This window comes from Trachymyrmex cornetzi, unplaced genomic scaffold, assembly GCF_001594075.2.
Source record: "Trachymyrmex cornetzi isolate Tcor2-1 unplaced genomic scaffold, Tcor1.1 scaffold23, whole genome shotgun sequence".
Classification (NCBI taxonomy): Eukaryota; Metazoa; Arthropoda; class Insecta; order Hymenoptera; family Formicidae; genus Trachymyrmex; species Trachymyrmex cornetzi.
This window is the reverse complement of record NW_017296956.1, coordinates 2,116,215-2,133,111: the sequence shown is the minus strand read 5'-3', so window position 1 is coordinate 2,133,111 and position 16,897 is coordinate 2,116,215. Positions and strand designations below refer to the sequence as shown.

Sequence of the window (16,897 nt, the reverse complement as noted above, 5' to 3'; positions counted from 1 at the left end):
TATTTCGGGGTGATCCCGATTGATCACGGCTCGATTGGACACCACCAATCACAGCGACCGGTGCTTAGGAGCTTTGCAGTCTCAAGCGTTGTGAGTGGCTCGTGTCCAATTGAGCCGTGTCCAACTGGGTGCCACCCGTTATTTCCCGTTGCCTGTGCCTATTGTGTTAAAGCCTTAAGCTCTATTAGTCCGGATCTACAATGGGTGCTTTCCATAATTTTGGGCCGTCATGTCCTCTCTCAGCCCGGATCCTCATACGGGCAACAACGCTTTGACACCGAGCTCTGATTGGTGAAAAGCCGGTTGTGGGGGTAAAATTTACCCCCATCATCCGTTTTTCACCAATCAGCGTTCGGTGTCAAAGCGCTGTTGCCCGTATGAGGATCCGGGCTCAGGTTTCTCTCTGCGCGAATAAATTTATCTTTAGATGCTCAATAGCCAATGAAATAATTCGTAGAGTACCTGAAGATAAATTTAAGGAAGCCTTAAATATGAGGTCTGACTATGAATACGGGCATTAGTTCCCTGTTCCTTCTATAGGCCCGTCTATAATACACGGAGTAAGAAGTAAGAGTAAGAAATTGATCAATCATCGATAGAAATTGATCAGTCGATTATTCTTCTCACATTCGACTGTGATTGGTCAATTTCTTACGGCTTAAGACTTAAATCACCTATTGAATGCTTTCCATTTGATGCCACAAGTCGACACAAGTGTTGTTCTATCTTTGTCACTCTTTGAAGTGAACAAGGATAGAACAACGCTTATGTCGACTTGTGTCATCAAATGGAAAGCACCCATTGTAGATCCGGACTAATAGTCACGAAAATTTGCTCAGGGTCGATGGTCTTTAATAATATCTCATCGGTTCAAGCCGGCAAAGCGGCTATCTTCTAGGTGCCACAAATTTATATCAATTGTCGATAATGTCAATGCTCTTCAATTATCTTCGGGCTCTTTTAAGTATAGTATAAACAATTAATTACAAATTTACTCAGGATTATTAATCTTTAATATCTCGTCGGGGTAAAAATTAAGTGATTGTTTCGTGTCCAGACTCTAAAGCCTAATCTATAATGGTTCTTTGCTTTCTATTCCGTGTTTTTTATCTCATGCGTTTTCCTTTTTTGCGTCCATTTTATCGACAATCGCATTTCGGTGTTTCTTGTTCCGAAGTTCTTCAACATTTATCTCGGTCTTAAAAATAAAAAACTAAGTAAGAGACAAAAAGACAAGAAATAAAAAGTGATAAAAAGTAAGAAACACGAAACAAAGAGCACATTACTGTAGTTTAGGCTTAATTATTAGAGTTTCCGACGTTTTGCGTGCATCGGAGTCGGAGGTCGGACTGGTCGGAGCAACACAGAACACACCGCATGGCTCGCTGAATATAGATGTCACTAACTGCGCGCGTTTCCGCGTTTCTTGCAGCCCGAGCTGACCAAACCTGCGTCTGCCCGCGTCAGCCGAGAGTGAAATCGTGCAGTTCGTCAAAGTTAGCACGTGCTGCCGGAAGAATTTGTACACGCGAAAAATCGAATTTGATTTTTTCCCGTCGATCTCGATCCTTCAAGCGAGCATCCGTACGCCCCTTCAATTTGACGAATCGGTAAGGTGACATCGCCTCCACTCGACCACGGTAGGCACGGTATACATTGAGTTGACCGCCCAGAGGAGCGCCATAGTGAGCAATAGTGAGCCATAACGACTGTGCAGCACGGTAAGTGTTACCGTTCATTTTCACGTACATCATCGCGTACCCGGGAAATTTCGCGCCGTCTGACCTCTACGCGAGTAACAGCGACGAAGCGACGTTGTTGCGATTGTCACGCGCGGAAAGGTTGCGTCGCGAAAGGCCGGTCGTTGAAAGAAATCGCGAGGGAAAATTCTGGATAATACCACAATACGCCGGGCGCCATTCCCCGCCGGCGCGGTGGTAAGGCAACCCCTTCGGTCTTTCTCCGATTAGACCGGTCTCCGATCTGAAAGTCTTTTTGCTCCGATTTTGTCCGTCATCGATCACCGTTCGCTAAATACTCGTCGAGTATCGTCATTGCGCAAATCTCCAATAGTCGCATAACCGGATTTTCCACGGTCTCTTTTCAAACGCGAGATCGCGAATTTCCCCGACCACGTTTGGTCTCTTTCTCTTGCTCTTTCTCTCTCCTCCCTCCCTCCCTCCCCCTTTCGGACCGCATCCCAATCGATCTCTCAAGCGTTCCCGTAGAAGAGCGGCTGCTCAGAATCTTTGCGCATAAAGTCCGTGCCGCGTGCATACTGTTCTGCTCGTGTTTTTTCACTCGTTTAAACACAATCATCAGACTAGGGGTGCGTTCCACTTTTATGCCAACACGCTATAAGCATCAGTATATAGTTTATCTTTGTATATCAAATATTAAATAAGGAAAATTGCAAGCACTGTAAACATATCCTAGATCTATCTAATGTAGTTTTTTGCATTGCAGAGTTGTGTGTTCCTGATTTTGAGCAAGTTCACTAAAAATTAACTGTCAAAATGGCAAATGAACCTGATATGCCCACCTTCAAGTGCGTGCTGGTTGGCGATGGTGGTACTGGCAAGACCACCTTCGTCAAACGGCATTTGACCGGCGAATTTGAGAAGAAGTATGTTGCCACTCTAGGAGTCGAGGTCCATCCATTGATCTTTCACACCAATCGTGGACCGATTCGCTTCAACGTCTGGGATACAGCTGGTCAAGAGAAATTTGGTGGTCTCCGCGATGGCTACTATATTCAGGGTCAGTGTGCCGTTATCATGTTTGATGTTACATCCAGGGTAACGTACAAAAACGTACCCAACTGGCATAGGGATCTGGTCCGTGTCTGTGAAAACATACCAATTGTCCTTTGTGGTAACAAAGTCGACATCAAGGATAGAAAAGTCAAGGCCAAGAGCATTGTGTTTCATAGGAAGAAGAATCTCCAGGTATTTTTATATGCAAATAACATTAACTATATATCTATTTTTCTTGTATAGGGTAACTCCGCTATATACGCCGCATCTATCAAAAACTTAATTTATTAATGCCCAATTTCTTCACCTCTAGATAACTTTATCCGAAAGATATCTCCCAGAATACAATGGAGATATCTCCTGGATAAGGTTGTCCGCAACTTATCTGGAAGTGAAGAAATCGGGCATAAGTATTATTTACTATGTTTAAAATAAACGAACTATATCAGTAAAAACTTTGTACTGTCTACTATTATGAAAAAAATATTAGAAATAAGAAATATTTATGTTTCGTATTAAAAAATAAACTTTTTGAAATCTTGCATTTTTGCTATATATAGATAATGGGTGGGATGTATGGCAAAAATGCAAGGGTTTCAACAAACTAAACAAAGAATACAAAAGCAAAGCACTTGTATTTTGCTATATAACATGCTTTACTATTCCTCTACATGTATGTATCACGAAATAGCCACTAGGTCTTTTACACTCCTTACAGTAATCATTTTATGTAGATTATAATTTATGATGATGCTACTTGTTACATACACAGTAATCGATTCAACTCACAATAATTTCATTAATATTAACAGTAAGAAGCTGAAATTAGAACTCAATATTAATATAACATAAAGGCATGTAATAGAGTAGTTGCGAGAAAATTACCCCTACTCCTATTTTTTCTGACTTCCGCGACATAAATCCCAGCGCGGCGTATATACCGGAGTTACCCTATCCTTCAAATGTTTTTCATGTTTTTATTAATCTTTTAATGATGATTCAATGGTCTGATATAAAGTGAAGACATCATACTGTTCCTCTAATCTGAAAATCTGATCAGTATTGTGTCTGTACAGGATGTCTTAGGATTTCACGGACAAACTACAGGAACATAGTTTATAAGTGGAAATAAGAAAAAAAATGTAATATAAAATTTGACTAGAAATGTTTTATTGTGAAGTTATAAGCAAATATTAAAATGGAACATGAAACAATGGAATTTCCATTGCACATAATATGAAAATGTATATTTTGTCTGTGGAAAACTCGAATGTATTTATCTTGTGTGTGCATTCATGTCATATTCACTATCTTTAAAGGAGCACTTAGATGCGTAAAAATAAAACTTTATGAATTTTTTGCCAAAAAAACGAAATGAGATAGAGGAGTCGTGTTTGTTCCATTATAAAGATTATATTTTTTACATTTTATGTTTAAATTTTATTAAAATTGCTATTCACTTTTTTCCAAATCATATTTTGAAAAAATGAGATTTGTGATGATCACTGCTGCTGCTCCCATAAAAAAACTCATCTGAAAATAATGCTACAAGTTAAAACATAGGTGTACTTTTTTCTTGACGTAACCGGTTTTTAAAATATTATATTTGAGTAATATGGCAGTTGGTTAAATATACATAATATTTTATTTTAATAAATAGCTACGTGAAGATGATAGAGCCATGTTTCAACTTTTGAAACTCGTGGCACTGCTTTCAGATGAGTTTTTTGTGGGAGCAGCAGTGGTTAGCACAAAATCCATTTTTTCAAAACATGAAAGAACCTCTAAAAGATATTAAATAACAACATATTCTTTATTGTTTTTAATAAATTTTAAATGTGGAATAGAAAAAAGTATGGTCTTTATAATGGAACAAACAACTTCCCTATTTTTTTCTACAAAAAATTTGTAAAATTAAGGAGCATTTATACTGGCCATAATTGTATGCCGTAATCTGAAAAGTTGACCAATTTAGTATCCCTCTCAGACGACTGTAAGAGAGGGATACTCGATTGTGATTAATCAATTCTTACAGATTACGGCATATGGTTACAGCCAGTATAAATGCTCCTATAGATTTCGTTTTAACGCATCTAGGTATATATACTCTCTTAAACATAATATATATGACGTGAATGCACATGAGATAAATACGATCTTTTCAATACAATATATACACTTTCCTATGCATAATGGAAAATCCATTGTTTCCTATTTCATATTCCGTTTCAATATTTGTTTATGATTTTGCAATAAAGCATTTCTAGCAAACCTTCATATAACATTTTTTTTTTAATTTCCACTTGTAGAATGCTCCTGTAAGTTTGTCCGTTAAATCTTAGACACTCTGTATAATTTTACAAGGTGTATAAAATATATAATCTTTATGTTACAGTACTACGATATCAGTGCAAAAAGCAATTACAACTTTGAGAAACCTTTCCTATGGTTAGCACGCAAATTGATTGGAGATCCAAACCTCGAATTCGTCGCTATGCCTGCGCTGCTGCCACCGGAAGTTACTATGGATCCACAATGGCAGCAACAAATTGAGAAAGATCTTAAAGAAGCTCAAGAAACAGCATTACCAGAGGATGATGAAGATCTTTAGTTTATTTAACACATTGGGGATGGTCTTTACAGAGAGTAAGGCCTATTATGCGGGTGCTCCGTGGTCGTATCGCGCACTCGTACATCTTCATAGAAGTCGAAGATTCTTTCTTTAAGAAAAATATAATTTACATGCAATATTTAGTTCGATGCTTTATGCTGGGCACCCAACTTCTGTGAATTTGCATGTTACATGTATAGCCTTAAAGACGGGTCGCTTAAATACGTTGTAATACGGAATGCGCAACATGTGTGTGATTGTGTATGCGATGTGCACTTGAATGTCTAGATTTTATAAAATTCTTATGTAATAATGGTGATATATTATCACGTAAATTAGAAACAGAATAAAGTAATGGTGAAACTGCGGAAATGACTTGTGATACGAATTCATAGGACCCAGCTGACTGAAGCTGATACAACGTAATATGAAACAACCGAAAAAGAATTCATTACATTTTCAGATTCGCTCGTTTGTATAGATGTGCGTGCGTGCGTGCGTGTGTATGTACATATATACATAAGAAATGGAATTGTGTAAGGCGTGCTGTATATTAAACACACAATCACGCTAACCCACTTTAAGGCATATAAAAAGTAACATCATCTGTTTTTTATTTTTGTTTTATTTTCATACTTTCCTAACACAAAGTATAAGATAAAAACTGCCAATTCTGAAACGGATAAAATTGTGAGCGAAACTGCTGTCAGGTTCAAATGTAGCAAATAGAACTGCACTAGTACCAAATGCGTCTTCTTATAAATCCAGGTACATTTTCTGTAGCAATTGGCTAATCGGTCAATCGCTAAAGACGCTTGGTGCAAGTCACTTCAATCTCGCTATGATAGAACAAGACAACACGTTTGCTCTCGATTGAACGCAAACATAGTAGATCAGTATGCAGTAATTAATTTACGAGAAAGAATCTTGCGATATTTACAAAATTAATATTAGAAGTCACTGTTTGCATACTTAAGTATGGACAGCAAAATAAAACTGGACTGAAGTATCATTAAAAAAAAAACTAACTTATGCCATATATACACTTTCTTGATGAAACTGCTTAAGAAACTTACTAGTGTGTAAATTGAAAGGTACGAATGTTGAGAGAGCGACCATCTTTCGTGAGTAAGCATCTCCCGTGGTGTAGTCTTCTATTTTAATAGAAAGAATGTTTCGAGATTGAAGTGAAACAGATTCGTAACCTGTTGCGTCTGTCCCGTTTCGACAAGGACTGTTTGCTATTTTTATAAGCAAAAGATGTATGTATGATTTGTTCAACTTAAATTATATGAATTGTTTTTTTTCTACACAAGGAAATCCGTTCTGTGTTAGGAGTGTGAAATTGTTAACCTTTCCCTTTGAAATCCATTCCCATTAATCGAGAAATCTGATAGAAAAAATACATTACATGTAAATTACATCGCTAAATATCTAACATAGAAAGGAACTGGGAATAACACATTGCAACATGTATATTTAATTCTTGTATACTTCTAATAGTGTTTCATTGTTCTGCTTGAAGCAGATTGTATCACGCTGATGTATGAACTTTAATAAATTATCAAACTGTTTTTGAAGCTACAACGCCTTCAGATTCATATTAATCCGTATAATCCATTTTACTAATTTAATGGTTTATTTATTTAAAACTTTACTTGTACAATACATCTACCAATGCAGATACATGAAAACTGAAGAAGGAATGAAAGCAATACTCTATGAACACACACATGATGGCCCACGTAAAGTGTTACAAGCTACTATTATCTCTGAAAGTATGTCAAATAAAAAATATATTCAGACAAAAGTTTTATGACTTTGAGGAGAACATGAGATAGAATCATTAGTTTGACTTTAGGTGGCCTTGTCAAAGTCGAGGTAAAGTAACTTTAAAATTTTTTAATGGAACCCTCCATTTTTATCATAAGGCTTGAAAGTTATAATATTGCTAGCATTAACATTACCTAATGACTTGAAAAGTATTTCATGAAAAAATATTTTATTATAGTGTTTTGGAAAGCTCTTGAGATGTGCTACAAGAATATGTAATAAAAAGTGGGGAATTCCATTTAAAAAATTCAAATTGATCTTGCCCTGACTTTGCCAACATCAAACCAATAGTTCCATTTTATATATAAAGGTTATGCGTTTCGTGGGTTTCCTACGTGTCCAGATCCATTCTTGAAATGCCAACGTTTCATTTTATGTCCCCTTGAAGTTAAAAACTTTTGTCTGAACATATTTTTCATTTGACACATACTTTTAGAGATAATAGCTTGTAACACTTACGAGGGCCATCCTGTGTGTGTATACACACATACATATATCTATATATTTCAATAACTGAATTGATACTTGTTCTTTGTTAATGAATAAAATTATACAATTTACAATGTAGCGAAATGCGTTCTTTAAATATGTAAATTATGTATCCATTATATTATCTATGATGGTCATATCTTGCGTATCTTATCAAACTTTCACTAAGCTGATTTATATTTTCTTTATTACACAGCACAATTCTGCTTTATTTTGTAACAAATACTTATTGAGTCTAATTCCGTTGCGCTTTCTTGTCCTTCTTCAGTGTCTTTTTGCCCTCGAGAAGATCATGTCGCTCTGAGTCCGTAAGTGATTTCAGAGTGTTAGTGATCACACCAGTTCCTAGAGTTACTACTCCATCTCGTAATGTAAAACGTTGTCCCTTCTCCAATACCATTGGTCTTAGCAATTTTAGTACGAGTCTGCAGTAAAAACAGTGAGTATAGAAAAATGAACGTAGAAAATAATAAAATTCTTGAAAAACAAATATCTTACGTGCTATCTTCTCCTGGCATGGCTAAATCCTTTCCCACTATCGAACATTGCACTGCAACATCCCACGTTCTACAAAACATCTGTAACTGTATCATATTCGCAATCGGTTTTTTCCTACCACCTTCTTGTTTATTCAACAGATACACTTGCGATTCTACGTGATCATACGCCTTCAAAGAGCCAGGTTTACACATTATCATGCCTCTTCTTAATTCGTCTCTTTTCAAACCTTTCACTAGAGCGCCAAGTTGATCCCCAGCATGGGATTCCTCTAATATTTGATGGAACATTTCTATACCTGTGACTACGCTTTTAAAAACTTTATTATAACCAATAAACTCGCAATCTGTTCCCTTCTTTAGTTTACCCCGCTCTAGTCTACCGGTAACCACGGTACCTCTACCAGGAATAGAATATATATTTTCTACCGGAAGTAAGAAAGGTTTATCCAGTTCTCTCATTGGAGTCGGGATTTGTTTATCTACTGTTTCTAACAACTGCAGAACAGCCTGTGAACCTATTTCAGGATTTTTTCCTTCAAGTGCGCAAAGCGCACTACCTTTTACTATTGGAATATTATCGCCGTCATAACCCATTTCAGAAAACAACTCTCGTACTTCCATTTCTACTAATTCTACCATTTCTGAATCAGCAGCATCGACCTTGAAAATATTGAATAAAATTTTAATACGTTATTATTTGACCCTTGCTGCTTTCGCCTATATTGTATTAATAAGAATAAACACCTTGTTAATAAACACAACGATATGCTTGATACCAATTTGTTTAGCAAGAAGCAAATGCTCTCTAGTTTGTGGCATTGTACCATCCGTGGCAGCGACGACCAGTATAGCGCCATCCATTTGAGCAGTTCCTGTTATCATATTTTTTATGTAATCGGCATGACCTGGGCAATCTGTGTGTCCATAATGACGACCTTCTGTTTGATATTCAATATGTGCGACATTAATGGTAATGCCACGAGCCTTTTCTTCAGGAGCATTATCGATCTCACTATATCCCTTAGCTTTTGCTAATTGCTTCTCAGACAAGACTATTTACAAGTTTCTGTTAGTTTATGCCTTCATTTATACAGATAATCATTCTATAAATAAATACCTTTGGTAATAGCTGCTGTCAGAGTGGTTTTGCCATGATCTACATGACCTATAGTGCCTATATTGCAATGTGGTTTATCGCGGCTGAATATCTTCTTTTCTGTATATGCAGCATAGAATCTCTGACTGGTAACAGTTGGAAGGAATAGCCGATTGTTCAATTGACGACATTGCTAAAAAGTATATGATATAAAATTAAATGTAATCTATTTAGCAAGAAATTATATCATTTTTATAACACCAAGCCAATGACTGCATTTCGATATATAGGTATATATACTGCCAATACTAAAATCTATAATTCACATTACTATACATTTTCATACATGGCAGCATATACCAAAAGATGGCCAATATATGAACGTATTTATGTCAAGACAGTAAATTAATGAAATATAAAAATAAAAAGATTAGTAAAATCAAACTATATACAGAGGGATGCATTTAAAGTGTTACAAGTATTATCCCTGAAAGTATGCGTTGAACTAAAAATATATTCAAACAAAAATTGAATGATTTTAAGGGGGACTAATAATGATAAAACAAAAAAAAATCAATTTTTCGAAGATGAAAGATCCCTATATTATTCTGTATACAAAAGTATTAAGGTACAAATATTAAAAAATTAATTATTAGCTGTAGTACTTTATTCTAGCATATAAAATATTAAATATAGTACATACTAATTTTTTGATAAATATACCTTTATGCACAGAACAATGAAATAAATTAATTGATGTAAGCTGTTTTTAAAAAATGATATGTAGTTACACAGCTTGTAACACTTTAAGGGACCATATGCCCCACTCCATACATATTTTAACATGTAATGTAAAAACATCGTAATTTTTATTAAAATATTGATCAAAGCGGCGCTCATTTACAATCAAATTTTTATAAATAACAATTTAAACATTAGTTCTTACGCTGATTCTATAATGAGTTGATAGTCCTAAATCTTATGATGGTTCTACAATAAACTATTAGTAATAAATCAGAAATCAGAAGCTAGAAATTGATCATAATCAAATGTGAGAAGAATTGATTGACTTTGATTGGTCAATTTCTAGCTTCTGACTTCTGATTTATTACTAATGACTTATTGTAGAATATGTGATTGTGTGATTGTTGTACTACAAATTTTTCAAGGCAGTTCATTGGCTAGAGAGATCCAGGACCTCACTATCCTATACACATTTGTCATATGACAAAACACATGAATGAAATAGTACTCTAAGACAATCAATTTTCTTAAGACTGGCCAAATTCAACTTTTTTCCTTCCTATTAATTAAGCTAAACAATTTGTTGTACAATTAACTTGTAGATGCTAAAAATCATGGTCACCTATTTAGAGTAAAACTGTTTAAGACTTAAAATTTCCGACTACCAACTCATTGTAGAACATAAAAAGAGAAGAAATAGTATCAGCATTATGCGATTATTGAGAATCGCGATTGTTGACCATAAATCCAGAGAGTTAAGGGATTGTTCATGACAACCATTCACTTACACATTTTAGTAGTTGCTTCGCGAAAATAATTTGCTTGAGAGTCTGTTTTAACACTGAAACAGAAAGATTTGCGTGATGAAAAACAAGTACCATGTTACTATACGCACTTAACCTTATCTCCTGCAACAACAATCGTGTATGATAACCGGTTTAAATACATTTCGGTGGAAAAGTGGTAAAACGATCGGCGAAAATTCGCCTTAAAATTCTGCCGCTATCGTGAACATGTCTTGTATTAGATATTTTGCACTTACCGGGATTAAACATCGCCCTCGAGGGAATAAACGCCATGATTCTTTGCGTGTGGCTAGCTAGAACTGGCTAGAACTGCTAGGCTAGAAGTACTAGAAAATAGAGAACTGAAAACGTGTTAAAGCAGGGTGACGGGTAACCAGTGTTGCCAATCTAAGGCTCTAAAATCGTCCGATACCACCCAATGCTTTTCAACCATTTCCGACGTGAAGAAAAGAAAGTGTTGTTGGCCAAAGAACTTTGGGGCCGCGGTCCGATACACGCTCACAACGCTTAAAAATCATTTCATCCTTGTTGTTTGTCAAATATTAAACGAAGACAAACAATGCTCATGAGCGTTGTCAGCATGATTCGGACCACGGCCTGGATAATACCTAGATATTTATCGCCAATTTAATAATTAGGGAATGCATTTAAAAAGATATTACGAATCAAATGTTTTTAACCATTACGTTCTTTGGCTTTTTTGTTTCTTAAATTACTTTACTTATTTGAAGTATAAAAGAGTGTAATGTAGTTAATTAAATATTTAAATCTCATTTTATGTTTAAATAATTTAACAGCTGATTAAAATATTTATTTTTGTATATACCATACAACAAATAACGATTTATGAAAACATTTTGACATTTTAGAAGAACTTATTTCATTTATGGACGTTTGGTATAATTATAGAGAGACAATAAAGTGTTAATTATAAGTTATGTATAAGATTTTTTAATTCAGATTTATTTTAATTAAATTATTTTGAATTTAAGTTACAGAATATATAAGCGACAGAATATATAGATAAAGTATTTGTTCACTAATAACATATAATTTATTTTGATATTTATATTTTATATAAATATTAAATGTTAAGAGTTAAAACATTATAAAAAAATGACAACAGAAGATAAATAATCGCATTCGAAAAAATACACGTGAGTTACGTTTATAATAAATGATTTAACAGCTTTTAATTTAATTATTAAATTTTTATTTTATTTGATATTCTATTTTATATATAGGTCACAAAGTGTTAATTCAGTGAATGTATACACTTACTGTAGTCTGCTGTAGTCAATGTATACATTTACTATACGTAAATGTGTACATTGACTAGTACTACACTTGCAGATGTATATACATTCACTAAAGTTAACACTTATTAATGGATCGTCTCGACGTGAGACAAACCCTCCCTCAGCATATGCACGAGACAAATTCAAATATTAATTCTTCGATTCTTAGTTACGGTTTCCAATTATTGCTACTTTCGGTGGAATTTTTATGAAAATTTGAAATAAAAACAAATTTATTTTTTATATATATATATATATATATATATATTATACTCAACTTAAGTATGACGTACAATAATGTATATGTATTTATATTATAGGATAGACAAATATGAGCATATTGGCGCCTATCGCAGACGTAACGATTATAAAAACACGGCCCGAGGATTCATAAATAGTGGTCGTGCCCGCCCCTGTTTCTCTCGTTGTTCGCTTCTCAAGATGATGGCGTTTGACGGCGTTCGCGGGGCGCCGCGCCGCGGCATCCGTACTTGTGAGACGAAGTTGACGTCATCAGCGCGTGCGCGCCGCGTCGGGACGGCACTGCAGAAGCAGGCGAGTTCGCGAATGTATCGATTTTACGATCGTGCCTCTCTCACGGTGCCAGTGCGTCCGTCGTTTCCTTTAGTTTTTTAGTGGACGTGCACGTTGTACATGGATAAAACCGTGAATGGGATTACTCGCTAGACACGTCGCTCCGTACACCGCCCGCTGACTCGCAACTCCTCGTCATCCTTCACCATGACCAAGGATAGATTAGCAGCCCTCGTCGCGGTGAGTGACTACTCTTGCTAGTTCGTCGCTCTTTCTCTCTTTCTCTTTTTCTCTTTCTCTTTCCCACTCCTTGTACACGATGCTCGGAGCTGCACCGTCGGCATACGTGTGTATCGTCGTCGTCGTCGTCATACACGCGTGACTCACGCCCTACGACTCGACCGTAAAGATAGTGTCACTCACTCGGCAACACGGGCTCGTCGCAAGTCCAAGTAGTCGTCAAGAATCGCCGAGGAGGCACAACCGGTGGATGACAGGCGTTCATCCGCTCGCCCACGCTCGCCCCGGCCCACCTCGACGATCCGAGCTGACAGGTGTTCGCACTCGGAATGACCATCGGTCATTATATCACGATGCTGGTGTTCGTTGTCGTCGCGGACCACCAAGCCGGTGGGTCCATGGCGACTATGGCCGACCTTGTCATTTATTGGCGACACACCGATGAATGGAGAGTATATTCTCATTGCCGTATCGTGAGATCGGTGTCTGCCTCGACGAAGGTCGCTCCCGATGTTGTTTGGCAGGATGACGTCCACGTTCATTCACGCCACGATCGGTATGGGATGCACCAACCTTCCGGAAGTTAACTGGATCACTTTTTGTCAATGTCGTCATTTCATTAAAATACAGCGGGTGATCAGCTTTATGAGCACACCTTGTTTCATAGAGTTTCACTTTTAACGGACTCGTATACGTTTGTGGTGTCGGAAGGTTGAATTCATTGAGTTGACGGTCGGTTTAAATCTCCGCTAATCGCATGCCTATATCGAGGAGGTTTCCCAACGGTCTTTCAACGAAAACAGCATTATTCCAATGTAACATGCTCCGAAATGAGGAAACTTTCCTGTATCGGATACTTTCGACAATTATTTATCATACCATGTTGTAGGACAGAAATGAAAAATTACTTGTGGACGGAAAATTCGTGTCTGTTATTTGTCAGCTTCAATAGATTAACGCAACGAATATTCCGAGCTGAAACGAATGTCGCGCTGTATGAAAAGATTAATCGTGACTACGCACGGTGCCGTAGTACAATGCAGCGAAATTCGTCACATAAATGCGACGCGATTGCACTTGTCGAATATTCGAGCGCATTGTGTGGAGCCGGCTTCGAAATTCGCCAAGATTCACGCTTTAATTGATAACGCTATCATTGTTACGTCAACTTGTCAATGACATCGTTGATGACGTGACGAATACGCTGTTTACTCCTTCGTGTTTTTCGTGAAAGCGTATCGATTGAATCAAAATACGAATCCACCGATATCGGATAAAGATATTCATGCAACATTATTAACGTCACTGATGAATGAATGGAAATGGATAGTGACATGTAAAATGTGTGATATTTTTCGTTGGAAATCTTGAAGAGATTGTTTTTGTCGAATTGTTAGAATTCCACGTTATACACATATATTTAAACATTTAAAATATTGTCCAGAATGTTGTTTTCATTATCACTATACAATTTTTCTTGTAAGACTTTTACAAGTTATATCTTGACAAATATATCCACATATGATACCTATAGTATAAATATTATACCTTTGAAGAAACAGTAGAATTTTTTAATTGTTTGCTAACCATTTTATGTGGTATAGTTTATTACGTGATATGTAATAATGATAAGTAACGAGAGAGTAGAAATTATTCGACCGGATTTCCTTTCCGTTATGTATTCTCAGTTATAATACGTTTAATTTTCCAAATCGAGGATGTACGATACGCATCGAATATCATGCTAGCTGATGACTCATTAGTCGGTATTCGGTGAAAAACACGTAGGCGTGGGCGGAAAGTCAGACCGACACGATGTGACGTTATTAAGCGGATTCTCTTGATTCTGTCATTGGCTATTGTTATCGTATTGTCACCGTATTAATAATATTAATTGTTTGAATTTTTCTCTTAAAAATACTATCTAAAATCGATATTTATAGAGCTCAGATTTATATTTTGATATTTAGAAGTAGCTTTTTTTACAATTGAATAAAATAGGAACACAATGTGTTGCAGTTTGAAATTTTTTACAAGTAACAATTGTGATGCTTTTTTACATCATTTGGTCCTTTATAGAAGATGCTCGACATACAGATATATGTTTATAGGATTTATTTAATTTAAAAGGAATTATGTGTGTAATGCAAAGTAATTATAATGTAATACACCATAAAAGTGCCATGAAATGAATCAAATACGAAAATAACGAACATTTTTAAACCTATTTTTCAAATTGAGATTGATTTGAACGAAATATCTCTATTCTTTCATTTGTTATCTTAGATCATATATTATCCTTCTCCTTCTTACATTATCTGCTTTTATCTGTTTTTATCTTCACTGAGAAAAAATATTTGGTATTTGTGACTATAATTGAGGGGATAGGCGGAATAAAGGCCTAATTACAAAATCTTGATATTAATAAAAATTAAAATAATTTACTACTTTTTTATTATACACAAATTTTATTATTACACAATATCAAATGAATTTATGTAATGTCTTTAAGAAGTTATATGTTACAATACTTCTCTATTACGATCAATATTATATGAAAAAGCTAATTACCGGAAAAAGGGCCTAAGTAGAATTGTGCATTTATTCCGCCCATCCCCTCAATTGCATCATTAAAAAGTTATGATTAGAAGGTCGATTTTTATTACTGCTGTAATGTTAGTAATAATAACTTTACATGTATAGTTCTCTCAAATATGGAAAAATTGTACTATAAATTATAATAATTTCACCTATTAATATAGTAAAATATTAAGATACGATTTTTTATATTTTTATATCGTAAATGCAATCGTAATTATAGTGAATGTAATTTTCTTGACATTCGCTAATTATTTATATGGTAATAATAACTAAGCGATAATGGTAAAGAAAAGCTAAAAAACAAATATTTTTAAACGGTGTGACTATATTAAGTGTACATCTGATTATATTTTTAACTAAAAATTTACTATTTATATTATAAAAATTCATTAAAGTCGCTTATCTACGAGCAGTACACGGCTTTCCCACCAGAGGGACGCAACACAACGGAGTTCAATTTTTCCTAAGAAGAAAATCACTTGGCATACAATAAAAGGCGCAGCATTGAGTTCGGAGACAAAAATAAATGAGAGATATATATCTCAGTATAGTTTTCGGTTCTGTACAAAAATTCAGTAACTTTATTCCTGATTATCTATACATACAGTTATTTATACGTATAGGAATTTGACATGAATTAAGAAAATATAATAATATTAATTATTTGTAACAAATGGTTAATATTGTACTATATTTTCTTAGTTCATAATACAAATAACGACTTTATAATAAAATCAATCAAATGAATCAGGAGCATAAAAACTGAATATTCTGTGCGTAAACAAATTTATACCTCTTATTCTACATTAATAATAAACGTTTCGCTCTTGTAACTAGGTCATCTTCAGTATTACAACATTAAACGGGGTTACGTATATATGACGTTATATTGTCGAAGTTTTTCTAACTATATTAATTTTACATTGATACCGCTCGCATATCATATGCACCTCTCATAGTCGATCCTCTGAGAAACAATTTGACTACCGAGCGGTATGTAAATAGCATCAATGTAAGATTAATGTAATTAGAAAAACTTCGGCAATATAACATCATATATGCGTAACTCCATTTTATTTTGTAATACTGAAATGACCTAATTATACCGTTTATTATTAATGTAGAATAAGAGGTATAAATTTCTTTACGCACAGAATATCCAGCGTTAACTTTTATGTTCCTGATTTATTAATTTGATTTTTAGTTCATATGATTTATTTATTATTTTTATAATAATACGTAGTTGAGGCGCTATTTGTCTTCAAATTTCTAGTTGCTGATATGACTTTTCTCTAAGTGTAGATGTGATTATACTTAAAGGGTAGAATATTATCATTAATATGAATACAGTTTACTATAGTATACCGTAAATCACTGTATGTAGGCATA

At 35.1% G+C, this 16,897-nt stretch overlaps 3 protein-coding genes across 12 annotated transcripts in view; 2 read left to right on the top strand and 1 right to left on the bottom strand.

Moving 5' to 3' along the window:
• Positions 1-1,428: 1,428 nt before the first annotated feature.
• Ran (RAN, member RAS oncogene family) lies at positions 1,429-5,975 on the top strand. Of its 4 annotated transcripts, none has more exons than XM_018506854.1 (3): positions 1,429-1,721; positions 2,467-2,948; positions 5,152-5,975. In XM_018506854.1, the coding sequence occupies exons 2-3, from the start codon at positions 2,517-2,519 to the stop codon at positions 5,365-5,367; spliced, it is 648 nt and encodes a 215-aa protein (XP_018362356.1). In that variant the 5' UTR covers positions 1,429-1,721; positions 2,467-2,516; the 3' UTR covers positions 5,368-5,975. The 4 variants fall into 4 exon arrangements, with proteins under 4 accessions (XP_018362356.1, XP_018362359.1, XP_018362357.1 ...); XM_018506857.1 differs by lacking the exon at positions 1,429-1,721 and adding an exon at positions 1,801-1,934; XM_018506855.1 differs by lacking the exon at positions 1,429-1,721 and adding an exon at positions 1,801-1,937.
• On the bottom strand, positions 5,569-11,157 carry LOC108760740 (mitochondrial translation elongation factor Tu 1). The gene is made up of 6 exons (XM_018506852.1): positions 11,072-11,157; positions 10,818-10,870; positions 9,307-9,478; positions 8,934-9,241; positions 8,188-8,849; positions 5,569-8,114 (listed from the first exon to the last, which is right to left on the bottom strand). Exons 1-6 carry the CDS (start codon positions 11,106-11,108, stop codon positions 7,925-7,927), a joined length of 1,422 nt encoding a protein of 473 aa, XP_018362354.1. The 5' UTR covers positions 11,109-11,157; the 3' UTR covers positions 5,569-7,924.
• Positions 11,158-12,518: 1,361 nt separating this feature from the next.
• Syx1A (syntaxin 1A) overlaps positions 12,519-16,897 on the top strand; it is a 49,150-nt gene continuing 44,771 nt past the window's right edge. For all 7 annotated transcript variants that reach the window (XR_001940098.1, XR_001940097.1, XR_001940094.1 and 4 more), the window contains exon 1: positions 12,519-12,907. Coding sequence is in view for 1 of the 7 variants with exons in the window: in XM_018506853.1 (XP_018362355.1) it covers positions 12,875-12,907 (33 nt within the window). In the remaining 6 variants the exon portion in view is untranslated. The remainder of the gene's footprint in view (positions 12,908-16,897) is intronic.